Here is a 27,806-nt window from a genome sequence, read left to right on the forward strand (position 1 = left end):
GATAGGTGCATCTGACCTTGAACCTGAGTATAATAGTTGTGGTTCTTTTTGGGTTGCAAGGTTCCATCAACAATTTCAAGAAATGTGAAGTTACTATCAACAACATTGATTTTTTCTGCATCACGGCCATTGAATGGGCATTTCACCTCGACTATGTGCTGAGAATCAATAACGCCGTCAGGTGTTGCACCAAGAAAAGGTAGATCAGGCCTGATAAAAATACCACATGGTAAAACTTTCAAATTAAACTTAGATTCGAAAGCTTTGATCTCTACATTTTGAAACTGGCGTTCATGAATCGTACCCACTGTATCGAAATTAGATAGAGATGTCAAACTAACACAGAGCTTCTCTGTATCACGCCTTTCTGTCATTTCTGATTCATACTTACGCGGGCTCGACTGTATATTTCTTGTTTTGTTGTAAGTCAGTTTTCCTAGGCATTCAAGAATGAGCAAGTGCTATGCTAGAAACGCAACCAAGCAACTGGTACAGGGGCGCGTCTGGGATAATCAAGAAGAGGTCTGTGGATATGGGCGATATGTTTGATATCGGTTCTTTTACAGTGAGTCATGTGAATACTGAAGCGAATTCAGGGATGCCTAGGGTTCATCGAGGGCCAAAATGGTTTATACCTAATGAAACTGTGTACATATACATGCAGCAACAAAACCACTAAATTGAATGTTATTTATTTGTCACTAATAAAATAAAAAATTAATTTTGTTTAAAAATATAAATAAGAAATTGGCCTGTGATCATCAATAGTAAAGTAAATTGAATGTATCGTCCGACTGTAATACGACTTTAATACTAATCACTCAGAGACCATGCTGAAAAAGTAAGAAATGTTGATAAATTTCTTTCATGAATACAATCGAGAATTAAGTGAGAATGGGGCTACAACTTACATCGTTTTGGGTTTAAATGATATGCAGCGCACGTAAATAAAACTGTCACAAAAAGACATTCTGGTAACATAGTTAACAATGACCACCATAGCAAGCATATTACATCATCCTGTAAAAAGACATAAGACCTAGAAGATACTGTCTTGTAAAGGCAAGCCGGGTTAAATCAACGAAAGAGCTAGATCAAATAAATTAGAATTAAAATTAGAACTCCGGGAGCTCTGAAATTCAACATCATCAAGCCAAAGGCGACGGTCGACAACAGTTCACGGGCTGAGGCTTAAACGCGAACTCCGAAATTACCATGCGTTAGTTCCCATTGCATGTACCTAGGGTCAATAGCTAAATTTTGTCATTTTTAACCCACATGGGACTTATGTCCCAGCGGGCTATTGCGTTCACTTTTCGTCCGTCGTCCGTCGGTACGTTCGTTCGTATATGGAATCAAGTTATTTTGGAAAGTTTTGAAGACGCTGCAAGGTAATGTCAAATTGATATTTGGTTTATACCCTAGACACATCTTCAGCCCAAAAATCGGCTCGCTCAGATTCAAGATGGCCGACTGGCAGCCATTTTTGTTCGCCAAAAGCACTTTTTACACATTTTTGAAGTTTTCAAGGGAAATCTTGAAGATGCTTTCATCAATATCTTGACCGTTCATATATATTTGTATTCCCCAAGGGCCCATCAGCATGAGAAGAATTGGGGCGATCGGACTCAACATGGCCGACCTGTGACCTTTCCTGTACCCAAAAATGTCAATTTTGGCCTGAACCTCCTGTAGCTTCCTAATGGTTTGGCATTTTTCATCGCAATTTGTGGTGGGTATTCTATGAAAAGGAATCTCTAATGTATGTGACAGGTATTTTCGATCAGCCAATTATCACGCAATTGGCGGCCATCTTAGTGTCATCAGATGGAAAAGGATTTTTGAGGAAAATAACAGCAAGTTTAAACTTATAGCCTTCGTGTTCCATCATTATTAGCACATTCATAGGATCTCCTCATATGGAATATATTGGGATATACTAATATAAACTAATACAAAATAATATATTTGTTTACTTATAATGGTACCTATGTATATTTTGTAACTACAATAAATTGCACACTTGTAGCTCATGGCATTTTCTACGATTTTGGTGAGTTTCAATATCAATGGTTTTGTATATGGTCACCAGGGGGCGTTGAAATGTACAATAAATTAGTTTTTCCATACTGTTATCTATGCACATTTTGTAACCACGATCAATTGCAAAGTAGTAGCTCTTGACATATCTTATGACTGTTATGTGGTGAGTTTTAAGGCATTGGGTTTTGTATATGGTTACCAGGGGGCGTTGAATAGTACAATAACTTAGTATTTCCATATTATTTTGGTACCTTGGCATATCTTGTTACCACAATCGATGGCAAAGTTCTAGCTCATAACATGTTCTATGATTGTAGTAAGTTTCAAGGTATTTGCTATTTGCATATGGTCACGAGGGGGCGTTGAATAGTAGGATAACTTAGCATTTCCATATAATATTGGTACCTATGCATATTTTTTAACCACAATCTATAACAGAGTTGTGGCTATTGACATATTCTATCATTGTGGTGAGTTCCGAGGTCATTGGGTTTTGTATATGATCACCACGGGACGTTGAATACTGTAACTGTTAGATTGTTGAGCGTTTGAAACCACTTCCCAAGTGGGCATAGTATCCCTGGACCCCTAGTTAAATTTCAAACCCGCCCCTTCAAACCCGTCATCTTCAAGGTCCGCATGTCAATAGAAAAACGTTTTAGTGCCTCGTTCTACCGCTAGGTGGCGCACTTGGGCCATTCTTTACACTGCACAACTCGACCACTATACTAACACAAGTTTCCAGGCCCGTGCCGAACTGGGGATCGGGTAGCGAACAAACCCCCCTAAAATTTCAGTGCTCTCCAAAGTCAGGGTCACAAAATTTGGATCACATTTTCATGTTTTTTTTTCGGAAAATGAAAAGCAATACGCTCTCAAATTATTTGCTCAGAAACGCGGGCACTTCACATTTTAGATGTGTTTTTTTTCAAAAGGAAAGTGCCCCTTTTCTCGAAATAGAACAGTTCTATTGTTCTACCCTTTTTCGATACTCGAAAAAAGACTGCTTTAGAAATAGGTAAAAATTCTATGTCAAGTGTCTACCGAAAATGTTTGAATACTGATCTCTTGCTCAACTTTAATGCTATGTGTCCATTTAAGTGGAAAATAGTATGCTATTTTGATCTTACAATATCTGTAATAGTTGGCAAGTTTCGCCGAAGAATTTGATGGTCTCCGCGTTATGTTTTGCCGTAACGGTTACCTAGGCATGCTGTTTGAGAATTGTGTCAAAAGTTTTTTGATTCTAGATTTACACCGAGCAATAAACAGATAGAATTTGATGAAGTTTATCAATTCAAGCTACGAGAAAAAGAGCATCGGACAAGCAAATCTGCTATAGGACAACACTGTCTGTTCCACTTTTACTCGGGACTTCAATAAAAGAAGATTTTCGAAAAAACCTACTCTGACTTTGACTATAAAATCCGAGCGGCGTTGTCAAATGAGAAAAGCCAACTTGAAACTTTGCAATTTTTCAAAATGGATGCTCATTCATCTTAAATGTCTTCCGTTAACCATGCCTGTATTCTGGTTGTTGCCATGTTATAATACGTAATCGTCTGCTAATTCTAAGCACCACTTTCGATCTGTTTCCATAATTTGTGAATTGTCTTGAGAAAAGGTTTAGGTTAACCCAAAAACGTTCGACTTAATGATTTCAACTTATACATGAACTAGAGGACCAAAGGTGCTGTGTTCTCGAGGTACAGGTCTTTTTTATAATATCAATGAAAATATATTACATTGTTCATTCTACAACTTTTTAATTATGTAGATCTGTTCGCTTTAACAACTGCCCTGGGCACTACGCCGGACAGTGGTAGGCAGGAATAAATACGTCAGATCGATTTGTTTTACCTTAAACATTAGAGTGAAAAATGGCCGGTTATAGTTCAGAAAGATCGACAGACCAATGTCTATCACTTTCAAAGACTTTTTAATAACTAGAGGACCAAAGGTCCTGTTCTCTCGAGGTACAGTTTTTTTAAATAATATCGATGAAAACATATTACATTGTTCATTCTACTATTCTTTATGTTATGCAGATTTGTTTGCTTTTGCAACTGCCCTGGGCACTACGGTGAGACTTGACGCCAGTGGTTGGCAGGAACAAATACGTCAGATCGATTTATGCTTTAAGCTTTAGAGTGAACTATGGCCGGTTATATGACCACTTTCAAAGACTTTTTAATAATAATTGGACGGATAACATTCAAAATAATATTTGCTCATGGGCCAAGAGGTTTTACCACAGCCTTATCAAGTACAGAGATGAGATATCAAAGTTCATAATACCAGTAAACGATAGAGGGATGCAATTTATAGTATACAAGCAGATTCGTTGACGGCCAAAGGAATGAACCGTAGCAGCTACAATCGGCGTGTTGCGGACCCAAGGACAGAGCTGCGATACTGCGCCGGATTGTTTGCCGATTATCCGCAGTTAAGCCAGACTGGTTCCATCGCACGTTTCGAGACTGCCGCAGCCGCAGCCGGGGATCGGAGCGTCATGGTGAAATGCGATCACAAATCTCATTCTCCTCACACAATGCCCATGCAAAGACGGGATCACTACGGACATGCCGTGTCGAGATGATGAATGGCGATTAGTTATATCCTAAACAATAACAGTTCACCTGTTCAGTGTTGTCTATATGGAAATAAGTATTGCGTAAAATTCATCCGAATATTCATTCGCACGTTTTATTCACCAAATTAAGCACTGGTGCACCAAAAATCAATTATAGAATGCAAAATACTTTCAAATTAATATTTCTATTTTATACAACATAGATTCAGAATGCAAGTTTGGGAAGGAAATGTGTTACTAATGTCACCCTGATATAATTTGCATATTTCATAATCATATAGATCTACAATGTCATATCGAACAGTTCATAACAACAATAATAATAATATAATATAACTTATGACTATAGTGTCAATATGTGCTTTAAGGTCGTAATCAACATGTGACATAACTCAATATGTTTTCACAATAATTAGCTATAGTCAGTGCTCATCGATAATTAATTAATGTCTCTCAAACATGTCACTAGGTGTTTGTTTGTGATTCCTGATGTCTACAACTTGTCTGACACCTAGTTCTCACATTATACTCATGATTCTGTATATAAAGACTATGTAAAGCTATGATAATCATTCTCATTCTGGGATGCAATAAAGATTGTACATATAAGGTTTAACTGCCTTGTTGTTCCTGATGGATGGAATCCTGTACCGCTGGTGTAAATGCTAGTTCCCCAGCCAGCCTGCCGATACAACAACCAGCCGGTTACACTAAACAGTCTAAAGACGGGACTCCGTAGCAGGTGCATGTAGCTCTGATTGGTTGTTGCGATGCATAGGGAACCCCGTTAATGAAGATTCTCCAGACGCCGACTGTTGCTACGCAATACGTCTGTAAAAATGTAAGGCTTTCAAAAACATTGTCTGCCAACTTTTCAAATTTAAAGACTCTTACTGACTTTCCCAGGACAAAACCAGGAATTTAAGACCGCTACGGTACCGACCCTTGGTGCAAGGTGCCCGTTTACGCCAAGTGATGTAGTCAGCCGCATATTAATTCACCTACGCCACGCCTACGCAACTGGGTAAAATTAATTTATCCGAACGAATTATTGATAAAATATTATTCAAAAATCATCTTGATATTATTGTGATCAACTATCACCATTCAACCCAATATAATGTGAATTAATATTGAATAAGTTGCCAGATCTATTTTTGCAGCGTATTTAACCCCATTAAAATCTGTAACCCTGTAAAAATGGTGTGCTTTGGTTCGCGGTAAAAATGAAACTGATTTTAATCATTTGAACTATCTACCGAGGATATATCCCACGCACTTCATATTATGTCAAATGAAACACAACAGTTCAATAAAGGTAAGGCTCCAATGGTCCAGTGGCTCGCTAAACTGGTGAGAAGTAAAAATCTGTCACGTAGGCTACCGGTATGCAAACATTCATTTCGTTGAAAATTTAACAAGAAAAAATATATAAAAAAGACTCAATTTTGGTCAGTGCGAACTTTTAATGATAACTGACTTTTAACGAGAATGAAATCTTCGAAAAATTTATTATGGGCCTTTTGTCTGAACAAATGTTCATAACCTTAATACATCCCCTGAATGACGTAGAACAACTAAAATTATGAGTGACCCGTTAAGATACGGCACAAACTTGCTGAAAGGCTGGGTTTCATCGGAGGTTTCTCATAATCATACGGACCAATCAGGACAGAAGCTCCCAAGTTCTTAAAATTTAAGGCCAGTGCCGGTTACTGACGAAACAAAGTTTATCGACTGACATGATTTTTAATAATTTCACGATAGGATTGCTATAAGTAGCTTACATTTTCACTCACGCGCGACCTACACAGTGGCGCGCGTACTCTATAACTGATACAAACCCGCAGTGAACACTAGAGTATAAGGCGATATTACCTACGGCAACGCGAATGTACACGACTGTTTTCAACGCGAACGCTATCACTGTGCCGCAGTTAACAAATTAATACAAATAATCAGCCTCCAAAACGGATCGCTCATGCGAACGTTTATAAAATGACTTCAATTAATGATGATAAAACAAGTATATCAGTCGTGTAAATATCTAGACTCAACTCTGAAGTTCTGTGCTATCAGTAAATTAGCCGTGTGGCGAACACGGATGTAAATTTTCCGCATTGTGAAACCACATTTTCGTCAGATATCTTGATGCAACGTTACCTTATGCACGAGATATCAAAACTAGATGGATCATTGAACCATGGACTCTTCGTTTTAGAGTCCATGATTGAACACATCCCACACAATAAATCGTTATATCATACGCCTTGAATATCAGTTTTCGCGCTAGAAATGATGAATATCAACCTATTCAATCGTGCCGCCATTTTGTTTGCGAAGTACCGGTAACGCGCACCAGCTGATCCACCTTGTCCAACGTTATGACGTCATGATGAAAGTCACTACTGGGTCATCACAAATTCTATATAACCAACATTTTGAGGGGTTTCGTCTTTGAAAGCCCATACTACAGAACAAAACATGCGTTTTCAGCTTAATGATAATGCCGCAGAGAAGAGCAGTCACGAACTGTCCCGATCGAGTGTACAGCCTGCTGTCATAACATATGAATTCGCGTCGATACGTAACTATTTGCAGAGCAGACGAAACATGAAGCCTCAATGGCCGTTTACAAAAACATTCTAGCCATCACAATTGAAATATAATAATGATATACAACTTAAGTTAAAATGATTTTGCTATAATTTACGAAATGGCCATAACAAATTCCGTTTTAAAATGAGTATTTCTCGCCGATTTTGGTTTTATCGCGGTATTTTTCGTTCTAACGTGACAATAAAACGAAAAAGTTCGTTTTATCGCGCGTCAAATATATTACGTCAAATATATTACGTACATATTACGTCAAAAAGTGAAACATGATCGGCAAAGTTTTAGTCCAGCCAAGGCTGTCCCTCCTGCTCCCGGTTCCACCAGCCATGTTATTTCAATGCATTGTAATGCGATTCTCAAGAAACGGATTTGGAGAAATAAGGTATATTTCAAGCATAAGCACTAAGCCGATAACAAATGACTACAAATTAAGTAAGTGATTTTGTTTACCCATGGTATTTGCGTTTTGTCGGATTGAAGATGCATTCTACGTAAGAATAGGACATCTGTAGGACGACTGGTCGGGCAATTCGAAGGTAAGCATGTGTTTATCAACACTGAAGACTTGGAATTTTCGTTTTCGGTTAATACCATTTCGTAAAGCAGATTAAATATATATCTACAAGATCTCCAAACAACGCTGAAAATAAGAAAGTAAAACATTATTTCGCAGTTCGTGAGAGAATTATATACATTACGCATATTTTGGTGATAATTGCCGGAACAATATCCATTCAATATGTTCTTTACCTGGTAATGATCATTGGGGGTTCAATTCCGACTGGTTGGAGACATATAGTTAAGAAGACAGCAAAGAATACGAAGCAGACCCATGTTCTATTCATGAATGTTTACTCACAATGGGGATAGGCCGAGGCCTGATGTAAAGTAAAGTATAAATAATATAGTTGGAAATTCCAAATAATTTGCCCTAGCAACCGTCCAGCAGATAAGCGGTTGTCAAGCAACAGTAATTCGGCGGATACCATATTGGGTGTCTATGTGACGTCATCCATCGAAGCCAAATCGTTAATCGTAGATGTTTAGATCTGAAATATAAATTGACGAAGCATTTTGAAATTACCATTGGCTATTGGCCTATACAGGGGGTGGCCATGATGTGTGGCAGTCAGAATTAATTAACTCCCCACCAGACAATCTCCAATGTTTGTTCGGGTTGAGTGGAACATTTTCTACCTGAAATGGAGATATATATATATATATATATATATATATATATATATATATATATATATATATATATATATATATATATATATATATATATATATATATATATATATATATATATATATATATATATATATAGTATGCCCAAACATATCTGAACAGTATTTTTGTAATTTTTTAACCGTACGTAGTCTGGTAATATTGTTTCTGTTTTTGTTTCTATTGGTTCTTGTTCATCTGATGTAGATTATTATATTTCACACATTGTTGTAATATGTTTATATGTATGAATGTCAGACGCAAACAGTGCACTTGTTTATGCTGAATAAAGATGTCGATTCTTTCCCCGTAAAATCTGCCTCACTCAGCGATAATACGAGCAACGAGCAATCTGATTGGTGCCGCAAGTTGAAGAAACAAACCTTAAAGGTAAGACCATCGATATTTAAGCGCAACTGCTGATTTGCTAAGAATTTTTATAGAACTAGCAAGAGTCAGGACGATCTGCACATGTGCAGTCATTTAGGGGCAAATACTGATAAACCTGCATTTTAGATAACGAAAACACGAGAATATTTGCGACTGTCGAGAATGAAATCTTCATATCTAAGTAAACCATGAATATTTTTGACGGCTTAACTTTTAACTACACCATATATAAGCAATATTGAATACAGTCGACCTCGGTTAATCTGTCTCCGGTTAAACCGTATATCCACTGATTTATTCCGTATAAATAAGTTGGTCCCGTTATTCAGTAACGTTATTCGCTTAAAACTTCTGTGTCTAATGTTTAAAACATTGGTTAAGACATTCATTCACGTAATCTTTGGATCAAAATTAATATGATTGGAATAAGCGATATGTTCTGACCGTGGGGACAAGCCCATTGCGCAGTTTTTCAGAACGGTTCCATGCATACCACAGACAGGTTACTGGCAGATATGGAGGCCCAAACGCAGCCTCTCGGAATGGCTCTGGGGGCTGCGGATGCGTGCGTTGGTGGTAAATTTTGTAAAAGAGCGTTCAAATAGTACATACTGTTTTTGGGGAGGGGTTAACAAACAATGTAGTAACTTTGTACGGGGAGGGGTCAAAGAAAAATGTACGTACTTTTCTGACAGGGGCTCTCTTTAAGAAAATGTATGTATATACAAGAGCATCCTCCCCCGGCAGGGATTCGAACCGGATGGCATCGAGATTGCCACGGCACGAAACCCTGCCATAATCGACCGTGTGCGCAGATACATGCGCAGTTCAGATGATGTGATTTTTAGCCAATCAGAAATCCCATTTTATTTTAGCCCGGGTTTTCCCATTTATAGTTCTTCCTTGAAATTTGCCTCAACGATTATACAACGAGCAATCTGATTGGTGCCGCCAGTTTTCGTTCGGAAAGCTGCGCATGTACCTGCGCACCTGGTCTACTGATGCAGGGGTTCGTGCCGTGGCTGAGTGTAGCGATGCCATCAGGTTCGAGTCCCAGCAGAGGGAGGATGATACAAGATATATAAAAAGAATAATGTCAAACAGTGATACAAAATATAGAATCCTAATATCACCGCCGAGCGACTACCTTGGCATTTTGCAATTAATGGCAGTCCGACAAGTTAAGCATGATTCAGCATTCGACTGTAGAACACTGCGTCGGTGAGATTAAGAGTTGGTTGTTCGAAAATAAACTATCCCTAAATGCTCCGAAGACTGATGTCGTTAATCTAGTATCGTCGCGTAGAATCGGTTCCGTGACTGGTATCTGTGTGTTTGGATACCAACGTCAGACTGTGTAAAAGATCTCGGTGTCATTATTGATAAACATGTGAAAATGGACATGCATGTAAAGTCTGTTCGGCGTTCGACGTTCAAAACGGCGTTCGCAAATCTGTAGCGTATCGGCCGCCTTAGAAAATACCTGAACAGGTCGAGTACCGAGCGGTTGATACATGCATTTGTAACTTCGCAAATCGACTGGAATAATGGAATCTTAGCTGGCCATCCCAGCAACATGTTAGCTCCACTCCAACGTGTGCAAAACTCAGCTGCACGAGCTGTGTGCAAGGTTAAGAAGTTTCAACACATCACACCAACATTACGTGAGCTTCACTCGTTGCCAGTCAGAGAAAGGATTGACTATAAGATTGCACTTCAAGTATCTATGTGTATCCATGGTGCGGCTCCAAAATACCTTAAAGACCTCAATGTTCTGAAACAGTCCGCGAGAACCACCAGATCGTCATCTGGTTTAGTCGTTGATTTGAGGAGGACAAAATCATGTCTTGGTGATAGGAGCTTCACAGTGTATGGTGCTAAATTGTAGAATCTGTTACCACACAAAATCAAACTTATAGACAATATCGATCAGTTCAAACCTTCCCTGAAGTCCTTTTTATTTGTGAGGGCATACGGAGAGACAGCGCAGTGAACATGGACCTCGTCCCTGGAATAGCGCTCTATATAAGAGACGAATATTATTATTTATTATTATTATGATATCATGCAATTTGTTGGTTGATGAGAGGGGCATTTTAAATAAAGGTACGGGTGGTGTGGTCAATATAGTAAGTGATCGAACAAGGAGGGGGCCTAAAAACCGCTCGGGCAAAATTTACGGTTAGTTATTTGAACAAATGGTTTTGTACCACAGACAGGTCAGACGGGTAGGGAAGGTGTGGGGTTGGTTCCAAGAACTCTGAACATTCGAAGCATTTAGATTTCCCGGCCAATAATTTAAGCTAATAATTTATCAAATAACAACTTATAGAATATATAATATTGTTAGGTTTTAAGATTAAAGTATTTGATATATTTCATTGGGTTATTTAACAATAGTACAATACCCGCCTTTTTATAAACATTAATTAGGTGTAATTTGGTTTATAATGAGCATTTTCATCAACAGGTTCAATTTTTTATTACAATATTGACACGTTTTATTTCTTTCTATTTCTGGTAATTTCTTTTCATGTTCTTCTAATTTCTTTTCATTTTCTATATGCACCTGAGATTTTTTATGTTTAGAAAAATTACTTTTAGCAATATCTGAATTACAAATATTACAATCTTTTTTAGAATCATCAATTGTTTCATTATCTGTTATATTATTGTCATTATTTTATTGCATTATTTATATTGCATTATTATTATCTTTTAAATTATCTATTATATTATTATCTGATATATTATTATCATTAGTTTCAATTATTAGGGTTTCTGCTGCTTTCGCAGAAACCCTCTTGCAATTCTGTTGATTATTATTATTATTATTATTATAAATTTTCCACTTTCTAGCCAAAATTTTTTCATAAAATGTACCTCCTCTCAGATTCGACCACTAACAGCTTATAAACGTAATTTTCATTTCTGTCAGAAATATAACTCAGTGCCTGACCATTTCGAATTTGCGTATAGTAATCTATTATGAATTAATCCCGTGTTATTACCGGGTCTAAACAGCGAAAAGAATAACGCAAAGCATTGTCATCCATTGATAAAAGTACATCCCGAAAAGCCTACAAATTACCGGACGACTTCGAGCGTCAAACTCAACCGTAAATCGCGAATTCAGACTTACAATTAGTCCGGATCCTATCTTCTATTTTAGATTCAATATTATCCTCTATTTTAGTTTCAATATTCTTATCTATTTTATCTCTGTTCTATATTTGAATCGATTATAGAATTCTCCAAAATACTTACTATATTCATAAGGTATTATATAATACATATCTGATATCATTTCACTTGGAGTTTGTATTTCATATATTCCACTTTCCATTTATTATAAAAATGTTTTTAAAGATGATTTTATTAATACATAACACTATCTAATTGAGAATTTATATATTTAATTGCGCTTCAGATTTAATATAAATATGCATTTTATAATTTAAACCTCCTTTTTTCTTTTTCATGAATAATTGTATTCCATCTTTTGTATTTTGTAACTTTTTCCCAGAACCATGTAATCTTCAGTTGTTCTAAAATCTAACCATAATGCAAATTTATTACCAGTATAATAATAAATTTGATTAATATTACAATCTTCAGATATTTTTTTCAATCATAAAATGTTTTTTAATTTCAACCCATTGATCTATCATTCTCTGACAAAATATTTTATTTGCTATACCTTCGATACTAATTTCTACTTTTGATATTTCAGTGTTTATAATAATTATCAACTTTTATTGCGCCATGAGAATAAGTTGCAATGGTAAAAAGTATTAGTATACCTTTAATAGATCGTCTTGGGAAGTAAATATTCTCATTAATCATTTCATCATTTGCATTAATAGTTACAGTTTTAAATTTATCAATATAATCATATAATAATGAAAATCCTCGATTCTATTTAGTTTGAATTGTGTTAGCAATATTTTCATCAGTTACTGTATCATATTCCAAACTTATATTATCTCCCATGTCTTGCATTTCATAATCTTCTCCACCATCCATTTATATCAGATAGAAATTAAAATTAAACAAGAAAATTAATTTTAGAAAATTATTTGACGCCTGCGAAAAAAATGTAGAATTTCTGGGCTAAGCTAATGTGGAATTGCAAATTTGAAATCGAAGTTTTAAGAAATTTGGGGAATGATGAGATTTGGGTAGATGATACAGGTCTTCGACTCTAGTAGTGGTTTAAATTTTTTTAGTGAAAATTCTCAATAATTGATCGCGAACTTGCGACCGATTCATTTACTTATGCCTCTAAGCTGGTCTGCAACTTCATTGCCTCCATGGTTGAAGAAAGAGCTCTTCTGATGTCTGCTTCATCATGACTTCGAGCATATCGTGTGGCCTAGCCAGCCGGCCCGGTCCCCGGGCTCGGGCCACGGGTTTGGCTGTCACTCGATATCCTAGAGTCTTGAGTCTGGGTGGGTTGAAGTAGACATTGTCATTTAAAATAACATGCTTATGTTGTTCTGTATGAATTACCCGTGTGTCATGTATGTTGTATTAATTTATTTTAAAATTTGTATTTATTGAATTTGGGAATTTTATCCTGGAATTTCAATGTAATAAGGATCAATAAAGAATTGAATTGAATTGTCACCTAATACACATGCCATCAGAGGACGCGGAGCCGTATATGACAGCTATGCTATTATAAATTGCTAATCTCACGAAACCTGCATACTCCTAATATCAAACATATTTTCTAAAACGTTTGAATATTGAAATCATATGTTTACACATTTTCATATTTACCGCTTGTAGCCGCTGATGAAATTCACGCCGGCCCTACACACATCGTAGATAGCTTCGTCCTTCCACCGGCATGCCCACGTCAGGGTCTGACTTTTATATCAGACTTCCAAATCGTGTATACATCCGCCATTTAACCGAATAATCCGATTTACTTATCATTTCTATTTATGCCTGCCGCTTCTGATATAATCATACATCCTTTACTATTACAATACGTCTTCTAATGATATTCAATGCAATATAACATTTCGACGTTCATATATAGGTCATTATATAATCACAGGAAGCCATTCTACATCTATGTCAATAATATTTTGCCAGATAGCTTGTTTGTGTACACATAGACCTGTGACGTTTTGCACATCGATTTACGGCTGTCGTTTGTAAAATGACGCTGAATGGTTAACATTGTTTAGGTTTCATAATGGTAACGTTTTATAAGGCGTCAAAAAAATGATATTCCTCCTATTATAATACCTATACAAGTTATTTACTAATATACTAATTATATACTAATTATATACTTATGTAAAATACTATATTTACTTTTATATACTAAATTAGTATTTTCATGTGATTTATTATCATTTTTACTTCTAATTATTTCATGTTGAATATGATCAGTTCTTATATTTTCTGATGTATTGTAATCTTTTATTTTAGAATTATTATTTTATTTAATATTCTTTCTTTTAGTTTCTGTTGATATTTGTATATTTTTTTTCCATTTTTTCACCTTTCATTAGTTTTGGAGCAGTAGTCATTTTTTTATTTATATCATTTAATCCAAATGAATTATTTATTGTTGCAGTTTTAATCAAATTATTATAACCAATTATAATCATCAGAAATAATTAATAAATTAGGACCTATACAATAATTTAATCTTACATGAGATCTATCTAAATAATTTTTATATCTTACTATATTTTCTGGAATCAATACATTTTTATCATTATGAATAGAATCTTCAAATAATACTTTGAATTGTTTTTGTGTATCAAATGATGTATTTAAATTTCCAATTATTGGGGATCTTGTTTCAACCTGTGATCCTAATATACAAATCAAATAAATTCTTATAGATTGATTCATTCTTTGTATACCTGATTTTGTAAATCCTTCATTATTATTATATAAATTGTAAAAAAACTATTAGATGGTATGGGATATGTGCAATATTTTACAATTTTTTCAGGATAAGGAAGTGATCTAATTGTTCGAATTTTTGTCCGAAAATCAGAATTATTAATATTTATATTAAATTCATCGCAAATTTTATAAAACTTTGATAAATTATTTTTATTATCTAATTCTTTAAAATATCTAGATCAAGGTAAAGGACACTCTAATTCATTTAATCTTAATCTTATTTGAAAATAAGTATGAAATCTAAATAAACCTTGAATAATCTATATTTTGAATTATTTTGATGATCATTCCAACTAATTCCACATCCTGTTGTTGCGCAAAAAAACTGCAAAATTTAATTGGTTCTGCCAATATTTCATATTAGATTTTAACAACCATTGTTTTTCATCTTTCAATTTTTTTAAATTAATTAAGTATACATGAAAAATATTTTCCATCTTAACATTAAAATTATTAGTTTCAGTAACATTAATATGTAAATTAATTAATGAATTTAAAACTTCATTTCTATATGTAATATTTTTATAAAATCTATTGCTGGAATATTATATTTAATTAATATTATTTAACATTTTATGATATTAAATTATATTGGAAAGCTTTTGGAAAACCATCTACCATTTATATAGTAAAAAAATAAATAATTTATTAATTCTTTTAATAATTTATCTTTTTCTTCAATTGTTATATTACCATTTAAACTCATTATATAATCTAATGTATTTTTTTAAATTTTTTTATTTCTTTTATATTAGATTTAATTTTTTCTTTATTACTTTTTATATTCAATTTTGAGCTAATACCAGTTAAAACACTTGAACCTAAACCTAGCACACCAATTGAGATAGCTAAAGGTGTTAATGGTGAAAATATTGCTAAAAATGTTATCACCGAACTGATTGTAACCGAACCACATAAAAAACTAGGGGTCCAGGGACACCATGCCCACTTGGAAAGTGGTTCCAAATGCTCAACAATCTAACACTTTCAATATTCAACGCCCCCCGGTGACCTTATACAAAAACCAATGACCTTGAAACTCACCACAATCATAGAACATGTCAGCAGCTACGATTTTGTAATTGATTGTGATAACAAAATATGCCTAGGTACCAATATAATAAGGAAATACTAAGTTATTCTACTATTCAACGCCCCCTGGTGACCATATACAAAAACTTTCCAATTGATTGTAGTTACAAAATATGCATAGGTACGAATATAATAAAGAAATGCTAAGATATTGTATTATTCAAAGCCCCCTAGTGGCCATAAACAAAATTCAATTACCTTGAAACTCACCACAATCATAGAACACGTTATGAGCTACAACTTTCTAATTGATTGTGGTAGCAAAATACGCTTAGGTATCAATATAATGTGGAAAAACTTTTTCCCACTTACGAATGAGTACTGGTGACACCAAGATGGCCGCCAATTGCGTCATAATTGCCTGATGAAAAATACCTGTCTCAGGTATAAAACATCCCTTTCCAAAGAATACCCATCACAAATTGCAATGAGAAATGGCAAACCAGTAGGAAGCTACAGGACTCAGAATTCGGGCAAAAATTAACATTTTGGGCACTAAAAAGGTCATAGGACGGCCATCTTGAGTCCGATCGACCCAATTTTTGTTATGCTGATGGGCCCTGGGGGGATTCACTTATATCCGAAAGATCAACGTAATTGATCAAAGCGTCTTCAATATTTCCCGCAAAAAGTTCAAAAATGTGTAAAAAGTGCTGATTTTGGCAAACAACAATGGCTGCCAGTCGGCCATCTTGATTCTGACAGGGCCAGTTTTTGGGCTGAAGATGTGTCTAGGGTAGATACATGTGTAACCCAAATATCAAGATGTTACCTTGAAGAGCCTTCAAAACTTCCCAAAATAACTGGATTCCGTCTACGGACGGACGCTATTACAGACGAACAGGCCTTCTGCAACTTTTAGACCTTCTGCAACTTTGGCCTTCTGCAACTTCAAAATTCAATCCTTCTGCAACTTTGAAAACGTGTTCTGACAAATAGGCCCTGTGTTACTTTGACAAATACATAATATTAAGAATTTCAGCATGCATAGAAGAGTTTACAAGTATATCAAATGCAATCAAATTTAGTAATAGAGCATTGAAAAATTAAAGCACTGCTCTTCACTCTGCATGATATAAGTTCATTATGATCGAGAATTTGCATTTCTTGAGAAAGAAACAGGTTTAGACAAAAAAGGTTAAGGGACCTAACCGATCCTAATTAATTTAAAAGAATAAACCCGGAAATAAGAATTTGGTAAAAATGTGCTGATTTAATATATGAATGGATCAACTAATTATATTCTGATACTCAGCTTCCATGAAAAATTTAGTCAAATAAATAATTGAGTCCATAGGGCTAATACCTGATAAATCATCTAAAACAATGTGAAAAGTTTTAGAAATCGATCGGTTAATTTTGGTTGAAATCGTAGAGCAAATCGTATATTTTATTTGAGGAGTGACTATTTCCATGAAATTTATGACTATGCTTAGAACAAATGTTTGACCACCTATTTGAAAATACTTATACTCAAAATTATATCAAATTGAATGTAAACTTATCATGTACATGTGGGTAAGTTTCGAACAGATCAAATATATACATTATCAACGAAATGAGACAGATCCTTTTCTTTGAATAGGAACAACACCTTACTTCGGAATCTGGTCACTCAATATGAAGAGAATTGATTGAATTGTGGAATTTGGACATTATTCGAAAAAATTGTATTCCCATTCGAAAGTTCCACAGGTCCTTAGATTATTACAGAAACCTCAGTAGAAGACATTGATACAAATGAATTGGAATAAATTGAAATAAATTCCGATATTCCAATAACAAGCCTAATTGTAAAGCCCTCAGAAATTAAGCAATTTCATGAAGTTGCACAAGGTCTATTGACAAATTGATTGAATTGATGGAAAATTCTAGTTAGTTTAAGTTAGTTTTAAAGACAAATAATTGAATTCAAAAAAACTTATTACCCTGATGAATCATTTCCTTTAGAAACAGTAAAACAATGTCAAAAGTCCTAGAATCCTATTGGTTGATTTTGAATGGAATCATGGGGTAACTTTTATCTTTTATATGACGAGTGACTGTTTCCACGAACTTGATATAAGCATTGCAACTGACTATACTCAGAACAAATGTTTGACCACCTATCTGGGAATACTTCTAATTCAAATTATATAAAATTGAATTAAAGCTTATTACGTACCTGTAGGTAAGTTTGAACAGATCAAATAGAAGCCAGAACACGCATAAGATTCATACGGTTATGTAGAAATTTTTCTTATACATCTTTTAAGACAACGAATTAAGACATATCTTTTTCAATGAATAGGTGCAACACCTTATATCAAAATCAGGTCACTTAATATGAAGAGAATTGTTTGAACCGTTCGAGTTTGAATATTATTCAGGAAAACTGTATTCCCGTCCGAAAGTTGCACGGTCCTTGGATAAAAAATAAGTTTTGATTAAGGGTAACTCATACCCATACAAATTGTATGGTTAGAGATACCTTAGTGGAGCATATCTATACAAAAGAATAGCAATGTAGTTGATTTTGAATGAAATCATGGGGTAACTCTTTATCTTTTATATGACGAGTGACTTGTTTCCACGAACTTGTTTAAAGAATTTCAACTGACTATACTCAGAACAAATGTTTGACCACCTATCTGGGAATACTTCTACTTCAAATTATATCAAATTGAATTAAAATTTATTACGTACCTGTAGGTAAGTTTCAAACAGATCAAATAGAAGCCAGAAAACGCATAAGATTCATACGGTTATGTAGAAATTTATCTTATACATCTTTTAAGACAACGAAATAAGACATATCTTTTTCTATGTAGGTATATTTTCTATAATAGGTGCAAACCCTTATATCAAAACCTGGCCACTCAATATGAGGAGAATTGTTTGAACCGTTCGAGTTTGTACATTATTCAGGAAAACTGTATTCCCGCCCGAAAGATGCACAGGTCCTTGGATAAAAGATAAGTTTTGATTAAGGGTAACTCATACCCATACAAATTGTTAGAGATACCTTAGTAGGGGATATTGATACAAAAGAATTGCAATAAAATTAAATTAATTCTGATATTTTCATAACAATCCTCAGAAATTAAGCAATTTCATAAAGTTGCACAAGGTCTATGGACAAATTGATTTCATACAAGAAAATTCTATGATTTTAGTGAAGTTAGTTTTAAAGACAAATAACTAAATTCAAAACAACTTATTACCCTGATGAATGATTTTCGTTAGAAAGAGTAAAACGATGTCAAAAGTTCTAGAATCCTATTGGTTGATTTTGATTGAAATCATGGGGTAAATTTTATCTTTTATATGACGAGTGACTGTTTCCACGAACTTGATATAAGCATTGCAACTGACTATACTCAGAACAAATGTTTGAGCACCTATCTGGGAATACTTCTAATTATATCAAATTGAATTAAAATTTTTTACGTACCTGTAGGTAAGTTTCGAACAGATCACATAGAAACCAGAAAACGCATAAGATTCATCCGGTTATGTAGAAATTTTTCTTATACATCTTTTAAGACATCGAAATAAGACATATCTTTGTCTATGAATAGGTGCAACACCTAATATCAAAATCTGGCCACTCAATATGAAGAGAATTGTTTGAACCGTTCGGGTTTGTACATTATTCAGGAAAACTGTATTCCCGCCCGAAAGTTGCACAGGTCCTTGGATAAAAAATAAGTTTTGATTAAAGGTAACTCATACCCATACAAATTTTATTGTTAGAGATACCTTAGTAGAGCATATCTATACAAAAGAATTGCAATAAAATGAAATTAACTCCGAAATTCAATAACAATCCCAATTGCCAAGCCCTCAGAAATTAAGCAATTTCATTAAGTTGCACAAGGTTTATGGACAAATTGATTTAATACAAGAAAATTCTATGATTTTAGTGAAGTTAGTTTTAAAGACAAATAACTAAATTCAAAACAACTTATTACCCTGATGAATCATTTCCATTAGAAAGAGTAAAACAATGTCAAAAGTTCTAGAATCCTATTGGTTGATTTTGATTGAAATCATGGGGTAAATCTTATCTTTATGACGAGTGACTGTTTCCACGAACTTGATATAAGCATTGCAACTGACTATACTCAAAACAAATGTTTGACCACCTATCTGGGAATACTTCTACTTCAAATTATATCAAATTGAATTAAAATTTATTACGTACCTGTAGGTAAGTTTCGAACAGATCAAATAGAAGCCAGAAAACGCATAAGATTCATATGGTTATGTAAACATTTTTCTTATACATCTTTTAAGACATCGAAATAAGACATATCTTTTTCTATGAATAGATGCAACACCTAATATCGAAATCTGGCCACTCAATATGAAGAGAATTGTTTGAATTATTCGAGTTTGTACATCATTCAGGAAAACTGTATTCCTGTCCAAAAGTTGCACAGGTCCTTAGACAAAAAATAAGTTTTGATTAAGGGTAACTCATACCCATACAAATTGTATTCTTAGAGATACATTAGATTCTGCACTTAGTGAGACAGCTTTAAAGTAATCTGATACTGAAAATGATTTAAAGATGGTGCTTCCAAGCTATCATCATTGTGTTGTATATATTTTAAAATCCATTCTGAACAAAATCTCCTACCTAGCGAACAGCAGTTTGACCATTTGGTGTACAACTAACTATCTAATGTCAGCGATAACTATCTAATGTCAGCGAAATACATTCATCATCACATATTGTTGATAGTTAGGGTTTAACAATGCTAATAAGTGTTTTTGTTCTTTTTAGTAGCTTCTTATGCTAATAACTATAGAAAAATCGGCCACATACGAGAATAAATTACTCCAATCATCCTGGTTGAGTGTAGCGTACAAAGTACCATCTTGCTACGCGCCAAATCTGTGTTCAACCTATAGAAAATATACGGCCAGCTCAATGCCGTATTGACATGGGCTTTTTGGATTATATTACAATCATATTACGATTATATTACAATTTTCATTTCATTGATAATAGGATTTAGTTAAAACCTCGAAACGTGAGAAAAACATCTATCTAATCATCATCATTGTGGATTTACTAATCATGGGATTACTTATTACTATGACTCAATATCTGAAAGCTGTTTACAATTAAAAAATTCAAAATTCAAATACGTCATGCAAAATTGGTCAAAAGTTCAGAGGAAATATCCAATTAAGGAAATTAAATCTATAGTGAGTAGATTTTGGCATAACTACATAACATTATGTGCAGACATTACACACTGTAAACTGTCCATGGCCCTCTGCAACTTTATCATGTCCATGAGACCTTCTGCAACTTTAGGTAATAATCCCTATGTAACTTTCAGTGAAAAGATTTCTGCAACTTTCTCATCAAAAACTTTATCCTCCTGTAGAGGACAGCACTTCCTGAAAATGTCCATAGTCCATAGAGATCTGTCCATGCATTTTTGTCCAAGGGATTGTGCAACTTTTTGTGGAATCATTAATGTAATGCAATTATTTTGACAGCGGAAAAGAATTTTAAGATAATTTTTTGTCATTATGTCTTATTAATATGTTTTAGAAGATACTAAATCAACATTCTGGTGAAAGTCAAACACTTTATAACATAAAAACATCTGTAGAAATTTACATTGTTTATAAAGTTGCACAAGGTATTAAAGTTACACAAGGGTTCATTCGTACAAATGGACGGACGGATGAACGGACGGACGACGGACGAAAGTGAACGCAATAACCCGCTGGGACTAAAGTCCCAAGTGGGCTAAAATAATATATAATTTTACTTTTTAAATATTTTTTTCTTTTTAACTTTTAAATCATTTTCAATTTGTTTTTCCAAATATAATTTTAATTTAGTTTTATTGATATCATGAGGAATAATATCATTATTGTCAACTTTCAATATTCATTATCATCCATTTATTTAACAGAAAATAATAAATAGTTAACTTGTAAATTTATATGCAACAAATATAACATTAACAGTCCCACCTAAAATCCATATTATTTCATATATCTTCTGTTCATTACTTGGGGTATAATAATCTGATATTGTAGGTTTATAAAGATTAAATTTTTCTTTATTTGTTACTGCGTTATATAAACTCATAGCATCATCGATTGATTGAAAATCTCTATGTGAAATTTTCTGATAATATAATCCTTTATTGATATAATCCATATAATTTTGTCTCTTTTCTCTATATTCTTTTGCAGCTTCATTATATTTCTCTAATGCTAAGTTATGTCTTTTTTGTTCTGATAATGAACAATTTTTATCAATATGCTTAAATAAATAACCACCACCAGTAAATGCTAATGTTTTAACAATTGCCCATCCTATAATAGTTATAATTGCAGATGCCATTTATTTAGTAAAAAATTACGTGTTAATAGGAGCAATATATATAGGAGGAATATAATTCTCATTTCCTTACCATGTTTAAAATCAAACCCAAAACATATACTCGGTCCTACTGTCATATTTATTATATCATAAAAAAATTATTAATTATTCTCTGCATCTTACAACTAATTCATATATCACAGGAAAGTTATTCAAATCAATTAAGTATCCATTTTGATTTCTAATTTCTAACTTAAAATTATTAAATTGTGAAATACAAGGCTTAAAATCTCATTCTGTTAAATTATAATTGATTTGCGTTCCAAATTCTTTAACATTCTTCAATGGTAAAATATTTAATATACTAGAATTACAAGTTGTATCTTTAGTTGCTTCGAATGTTTTTGTAGGATCAATAAAATTACAATATATATAGAAATGTGTGTAAGGTATTAAGTTTGGTGTAGCATCAATATTTGTAAAAGATCTATCTGGAGGAATTCCTAACAGTTAGCTATAGGTTTTTTACCATAAATTTATGTTTTTCACTATGAGATAACCTTTTTTTATTTTATCAGAACTATCACTTTTTAATAATCTAATGTTAAATCCGGAATCGCTACCTTATTTGTGCCAGGCTGTTCTATTAATTGCTTGTGATAATGTATCTAAATTATATAACCCTGGTTTTAAATATATATAGAACCATTCATCTTTATTTTTATTAAAAATTAAAAAGGCTCTATCTTCGATAGTTTTATTCGATATATTGTAAAATGAGTTACATAAACTAATATTTACTAATTTTAAATCAACACAATTTCTAAATTCTCTACCTAATTGTATCAATAAATTATGAGATTTATGATTTGTAAGTCTTCTTGAATCAACAAATATTCTATATGATTTCAATTTAGCTTGCATTTATTTTACGTATTTTTTTTATTCCAAATCTATATCATGACATCCTTTTTCATTCTTACCTTTGTATATGAAATAGAAATCACCTGAATATAATTCTTCAATATCTTCACTAGATAATCTATGAAATCTATCTGTTCTGAATTTATATTTATTTCCTTTTAATCCTTCATATTCTAAGTGAATAACTAATTTATTACCATATCTATTAGTAATTGTTTCAATATTTGTAATCAAATATTTCTTATTTAATGTTAATTCTGTTAACTTTTTGAATTTATAATCTACAGATTTGGCATTTGTAGTATCTTTGATTCTATCTAGAAATTCACTACGTATTTGTTTACTCTCCATTTATGATACATATTTTTTATTAAAATTGATTTCATTAATATAATATTCATTTATATAATGTTCATATATATGAATATTATTTGAGCAATAGGGTAAGTGTTGTTTCATATCAGAGGTTGAAAGGTTGAGTGAGTGAAGAATAAAAATAAATTTGAGCGTGTGAGAATTTTTTATTTTTTATGAGCTCGACCTTTCGACCTTTGATCTGAAAAGACACTTACCCTATTACTAACCCCACCTACCGCCAGGTGTCCTCATTCTCCATACAAAATCATAGGAAACCCCCACCACCGCCCCCCCCTCCCCCCCCCCCGATATACAGCCAAGATCGTTCTGCACCAAGGTATGGGCGGTAGGCCTATCGGGGGTTGACCATATTCAAGACAATGTTCTCTTAAACTCTGGAGGGTTTTAAAGGGCAAATGCCATCAAAATTGTACTTTCGGCGATTTCTTAACCAGAAGAAACTTTAGTATACATAATATAGCTGCAAAGCAGCGATGACAGGTTTTCTGCAAAGCCATTCAGGATGATGGGAATTGTGGTAAATTGAAATACCAGAGCTGCCAACCTCAGAACGATGTTGTCAGTACAATTTTTTGAGTTTGTCAGTATTTTCTTGAGGTTGTCAGTATTTTTCCAAGAATAACGCGACACGAAAAAAGCTTCCAGTTCCTGTCCAAAAATGGAATTTCTAGCCAAAAATAAATGAGTCGACCACAAGATTAAGATATTGTAAGAATTAATGCTAGGATTTACATATTTTAGATCTAAAGTTTCGATGTAATAAGAACTCATCTTCAGCACCTGCTGAGTCGATAGATTGTGTAAATTTACAGATAAGAACGCCTTATTATTTGGAATAGATTTAGGGAGTTAATCTTTTTATTGAAATATTTGAATAAATACGTACATGTATATTGTAGTGTAGATTCAATCAATAAATTATGAATTGATTTGGTCTGGGTTTTGGGTCGATGTTGATTTCGGCTTTTATGGATTACAAATTCTATACTGATAACAATTTATGCCTGCAACATGTGTGTAAATATCAAACCTATTCCATTAGTTGTGTGTGTTTCCTAATCAACGGGAGATTCACTATTGATCTTAGTTATTAGAAAAATAATGTTCATTTAAAAATTCATTTCTTTTTCCTATAATCATATTTGTTCTGTCCTAATCTTTATTTCTGTATGAACCAATGATATGCTTTGTTAATATAATGTAATAAAATAAATTTAAATTTGAATGTGAGAATCAAGCATTACTTGTGTTTTTTCTACTTGGCTGTTGTTAACAAGTTCTAGAGTTTCAATTACAATCAAATCCAAATTGGCTAAAAAATACATAGGACTAAATGAAATGAATTGTTAGTCACTGCAAACCTATTCCAGTGTTATGTCGATCGAGTTGAATCACTTTGCTTGAGTTGAAAGAATCAGATCTTCTATGGTGGAACATCGGTCGAAGAGATATATCTTGGTTTTGACTGTCCTTGACCATTTAACTTCATGTGTGACATTGGAATCAGCATCATACCCATTCTTCTCAATATTCATACAACATGAAAGCTATACATGTAGGCCTATACAGTATTTAAACTTTCACCGATGTTGGATATTTGAATGAACGTTGGGCTTATTTCAGTATTCTAAAGCAGGAAATAATAAGCCCAATCAATAGGCCCTATTCCTATTAGTTGGTACGATTGTATAATGCGTACAGCTGTACCGTACACTTATCAGTCAAGATTGGAGAAATCGGTATACCAAACCTACGTACAGCAAAATGTACAGGCCTACAATGATTTCTGGTATACAAGCCGTGACCACACGAACGTTTGAGATCTAGGTTTGACTTTTAATGTCAGCAGGTCAGAGAAGGCCTGAATAAAATTTAATTGCATGGCTCAAATCAATAAGCCTTTCTGCGTGTGAATACTTCACTGTATTGTTTTAATATTATTGAGTAAATAATGCATCATTGACTGAATTAGACTTTAGGCTAGTCCTAACCAAATCCTATCCATGTGATAATGGAACCAGTTATAGTAACATCAGTGTAGGGCCGACGAGAGGGAAAAAGTTGTGTTTGTAGTACGTAGGCATGGTAGACTTATCGTACTCACTTAATACACAAAACGCTGTTGTTACCCTACGTGACTGTACGGTGAATTCCACAGGTTAGCCGTATGTGAGTACGTTGACGCTGTGACTTGCAATATTGGGATTCGAAACCAAACGAAAAAAAATTCCAGCAGTCGTCCAGTGATTAACCCACTGAGCCACAGAACGTAACTGCAGGGTGGATGAAATTTGATTTACAAATAGCCTCACCTACCTAACCCAAAACCTATTCTTTCACGCATGCCCGTATGTAGATTATAGGAACTCACGTACGGCGTTAGAAGGGAACTCACGTATGGTTGACTGTGGAGATCACTGGACAGTCATGTACGGGTAACAACTTCGTACTTAAAATGGTATTGGCTACTATGATAGGCCTACAGACAAATGAATACGGTAGGCTTTCTTGGCTTCCACACTTCACAACCGAACCAACTGACCTGCCACTATATTTTAGTCCCAATACGCACCAACCGACATAGTTAGTTACCTAATCGTTGGTGGTAAGCTTTTTATAATCGGATGGGCTTATACCAACATTAGGGATGACAAGGACCAAAACACGGTTGAAAAAAGTAACACTTCAAAAATATACTTTCTATTCACTTCAGTCCACAATTAATGGCTTAATTCACAAACTAACACAGGTACCTTTCGAAATAATCCAATTTTATGTATGTTTCGAGTGATTAATCAACATTATTTTGAGAAATTAATTAATTTCTCCACAAATTTCGCCATTGGCCGCCATTTCTCTGTATTACACATGTGGCATGATAAGACAAGGGGACCTACAAGGATTTATATAAAACTTCCAAGACGAAACGACAATTTTTATTTTTGATGGTTTTCCAACTTTTATTTCAAGTCTTCGTGTTTTCCATAATAAATAATGAAATAATAAATTTCTGGTAAAAGAAAAATGTGAATAAGTGTTGATTTTTTAATTTTTTTCAATTTCGTCGTTTCGCTTTGTTAGTTTGTGCTGTTGTCCTGGCCTCAGTCCACAGGTACCAGCACCTCCAGTAATTTTCAAAATGGCAGCTGTTGACTGGACGGAAATTTACTCTCACTTTACGGCCGATTTGCACATGGATTAAGATCGTCAGGTGAGGTGTTATAGGTATCAGACAAACTACGAATCTGTTGTGCGTCGATTACAACAAAAATGAGACAGATATCTTAAGAGACAATGAAATGCCAGGCAAATTACTCGTCAGTCAAATTGGCTGACGAAGATTTCATACAAAAATGACCTTCCCATTCCTGACTGTGGTTTGTGAAAATATCCGATCGTGAAACTAAACCACAGTCAGGTTACTGACTACAACCGACACAGGCCTAACACTGTTAACTGTGTGTTCTATAGTAGGCTATCGTAATCACCTGATACTTGTCTGTCGATCGTTTTCTCTCTGAGTCGAACGTAATTCTAGTAGCCACCCGCGACTCAACGACCTTGATTTGAACTTGATCAATTCAAAATCTATTTATTGACACTTTTGATTTCATGAACAGATTAGAAAATTAAACGATACTTACCTTGGTAAGGAGAAGTTTGATTGTAATTCTACGAATTACGTCAGAGTGAGGGATTACATGGTAAGAGATCACTTCCGGAGTCACAATTCACATCAATGAAGGCAAAATAACCTGCGGAACAATCGCTGTAAATAAACATAATAATTCAAAAATAAATACACGTCAGAAAGGGTGGGACCAATCTGCATAAGAAGTATGGGAGGGCATGTAATCCCTCACTCTGACGTAATTTATAGAATTACAATCAAACTTCTCCTTACCAAGGTAAGTATCGTTTAATTTTCTAATTCTCCAGCATTACGTCATAATGCTCGGGATTCCATGAGATTTCAAAGAAATTTTGCCTGAATTAATATAGAAAATGAACATACCAAATTATGAAAAAGTCGAAGCTCTAGATAAAACAGCCTCAGCCATAAGTTTAGCGGACGGCTCGATAATAGGTTTATTGTAGTAGTTGGCAAAAGTTGATTCACAAGTCCAACCTACAGCGTCCAAAATGACATTAATAGGTAATAACTTGGATGCAGCAGAAGCAGAAGCCATCCGAGTAGAATGACTCGAAAAGCGTTCAATATTAATTCCAGCAGATGATAATACATCCTTAATCCAATTGGAT

At 34.0% G+C, this 27,806-nt stretch overlaps 1 protein-coding gene across 6 annotated transcripts; it reads right to left on the bottom strand.

The window, feature by feature from the left end:
- Positions 1-568: 568 nt before the first annotated feature.
- On the bottom strand, positions 569-27,100 carry LOC141902499 (uncharacterized). 6 transcript variants are annotated; one of them, XM_074790258.1, is made up of 6 exons: positions 27,032-27,100; positions 8,337-8,449; positions 8,003-8,130; positions 7,703-7,892; positions 912-1,020; positions 572-833 (listed from the first exon to the last, which is right to left on the bottom strand). In XM_074790258.1, the coding sequence occupies exons 3-6, from the start codon at positions 8,095-8,097 to the stop codon at positions 814-816; spliced, it is 414 nt and encodes a 137-aa protein (XP_074646359.1). In that variant the 5' UTR covers positions 8,098-8,130; positions 8,337-8,449; positions 27,032-27,100; the 3' UTR covers positions 572-813. The 6 variants fall into 6 exon arrangements, with proteins under 6 accessions (XP_074646363.1, XP_074646359.1, XP_074646360.1 ...); XM_074790259.1 differs by lacking the exon at positions 8,337-8,449 and adding an exon at positions 8,239-8,301 and having other exon boundaries at positions 27,032-27,083; XM_074790261.1 differs by lacking the exon at positions 27,032-27,100 and adding an exon at positions 26,297-26,383.
- Positions 27,101-27,806: the final 706 nt, after the last annotated feature.

This window comes from Tubulanus polymorphus, chromosome 3 (genome assembly GCF_964204645.1).
Source record: "Tubulanus polymorphus chromosome 3, tnTubPoly1.2, whole genome shotgun sequence".
Classification (NCBI taxonomy): domain Eukaryota; kingdom Metazoa; phylum Nemertea; class Palaeonemertea; order Tubulaniformes; family Tubulanidae; genus Tubulanus; species Tubulanus polymorphus.

Bases quoted from the DNA above. Each gene is read 5' to 3' on its own strand.
- LOC141902499 (XM_074790258.1), bottom strand. From the start codon at position 8,097: ATGAATAGAACATGGGTCTGCTTCGTATTCTTTGCTGTCTTCTTAACT. The intron at 7,893-8,002 runs GTAAAGAACATA...TCTTATTTTCAG, and splicing joins CCCCCAATGATCATTACCAG to CGTTGTTTGGAGATCTTGTA. The intron at 834-911 runs GTAAGTTGTAGC...TTACTTTTTCAG, and splicing joins TCATTTAAACCCAAAACGAT to CATGGTCTCTGAGTGATTAG.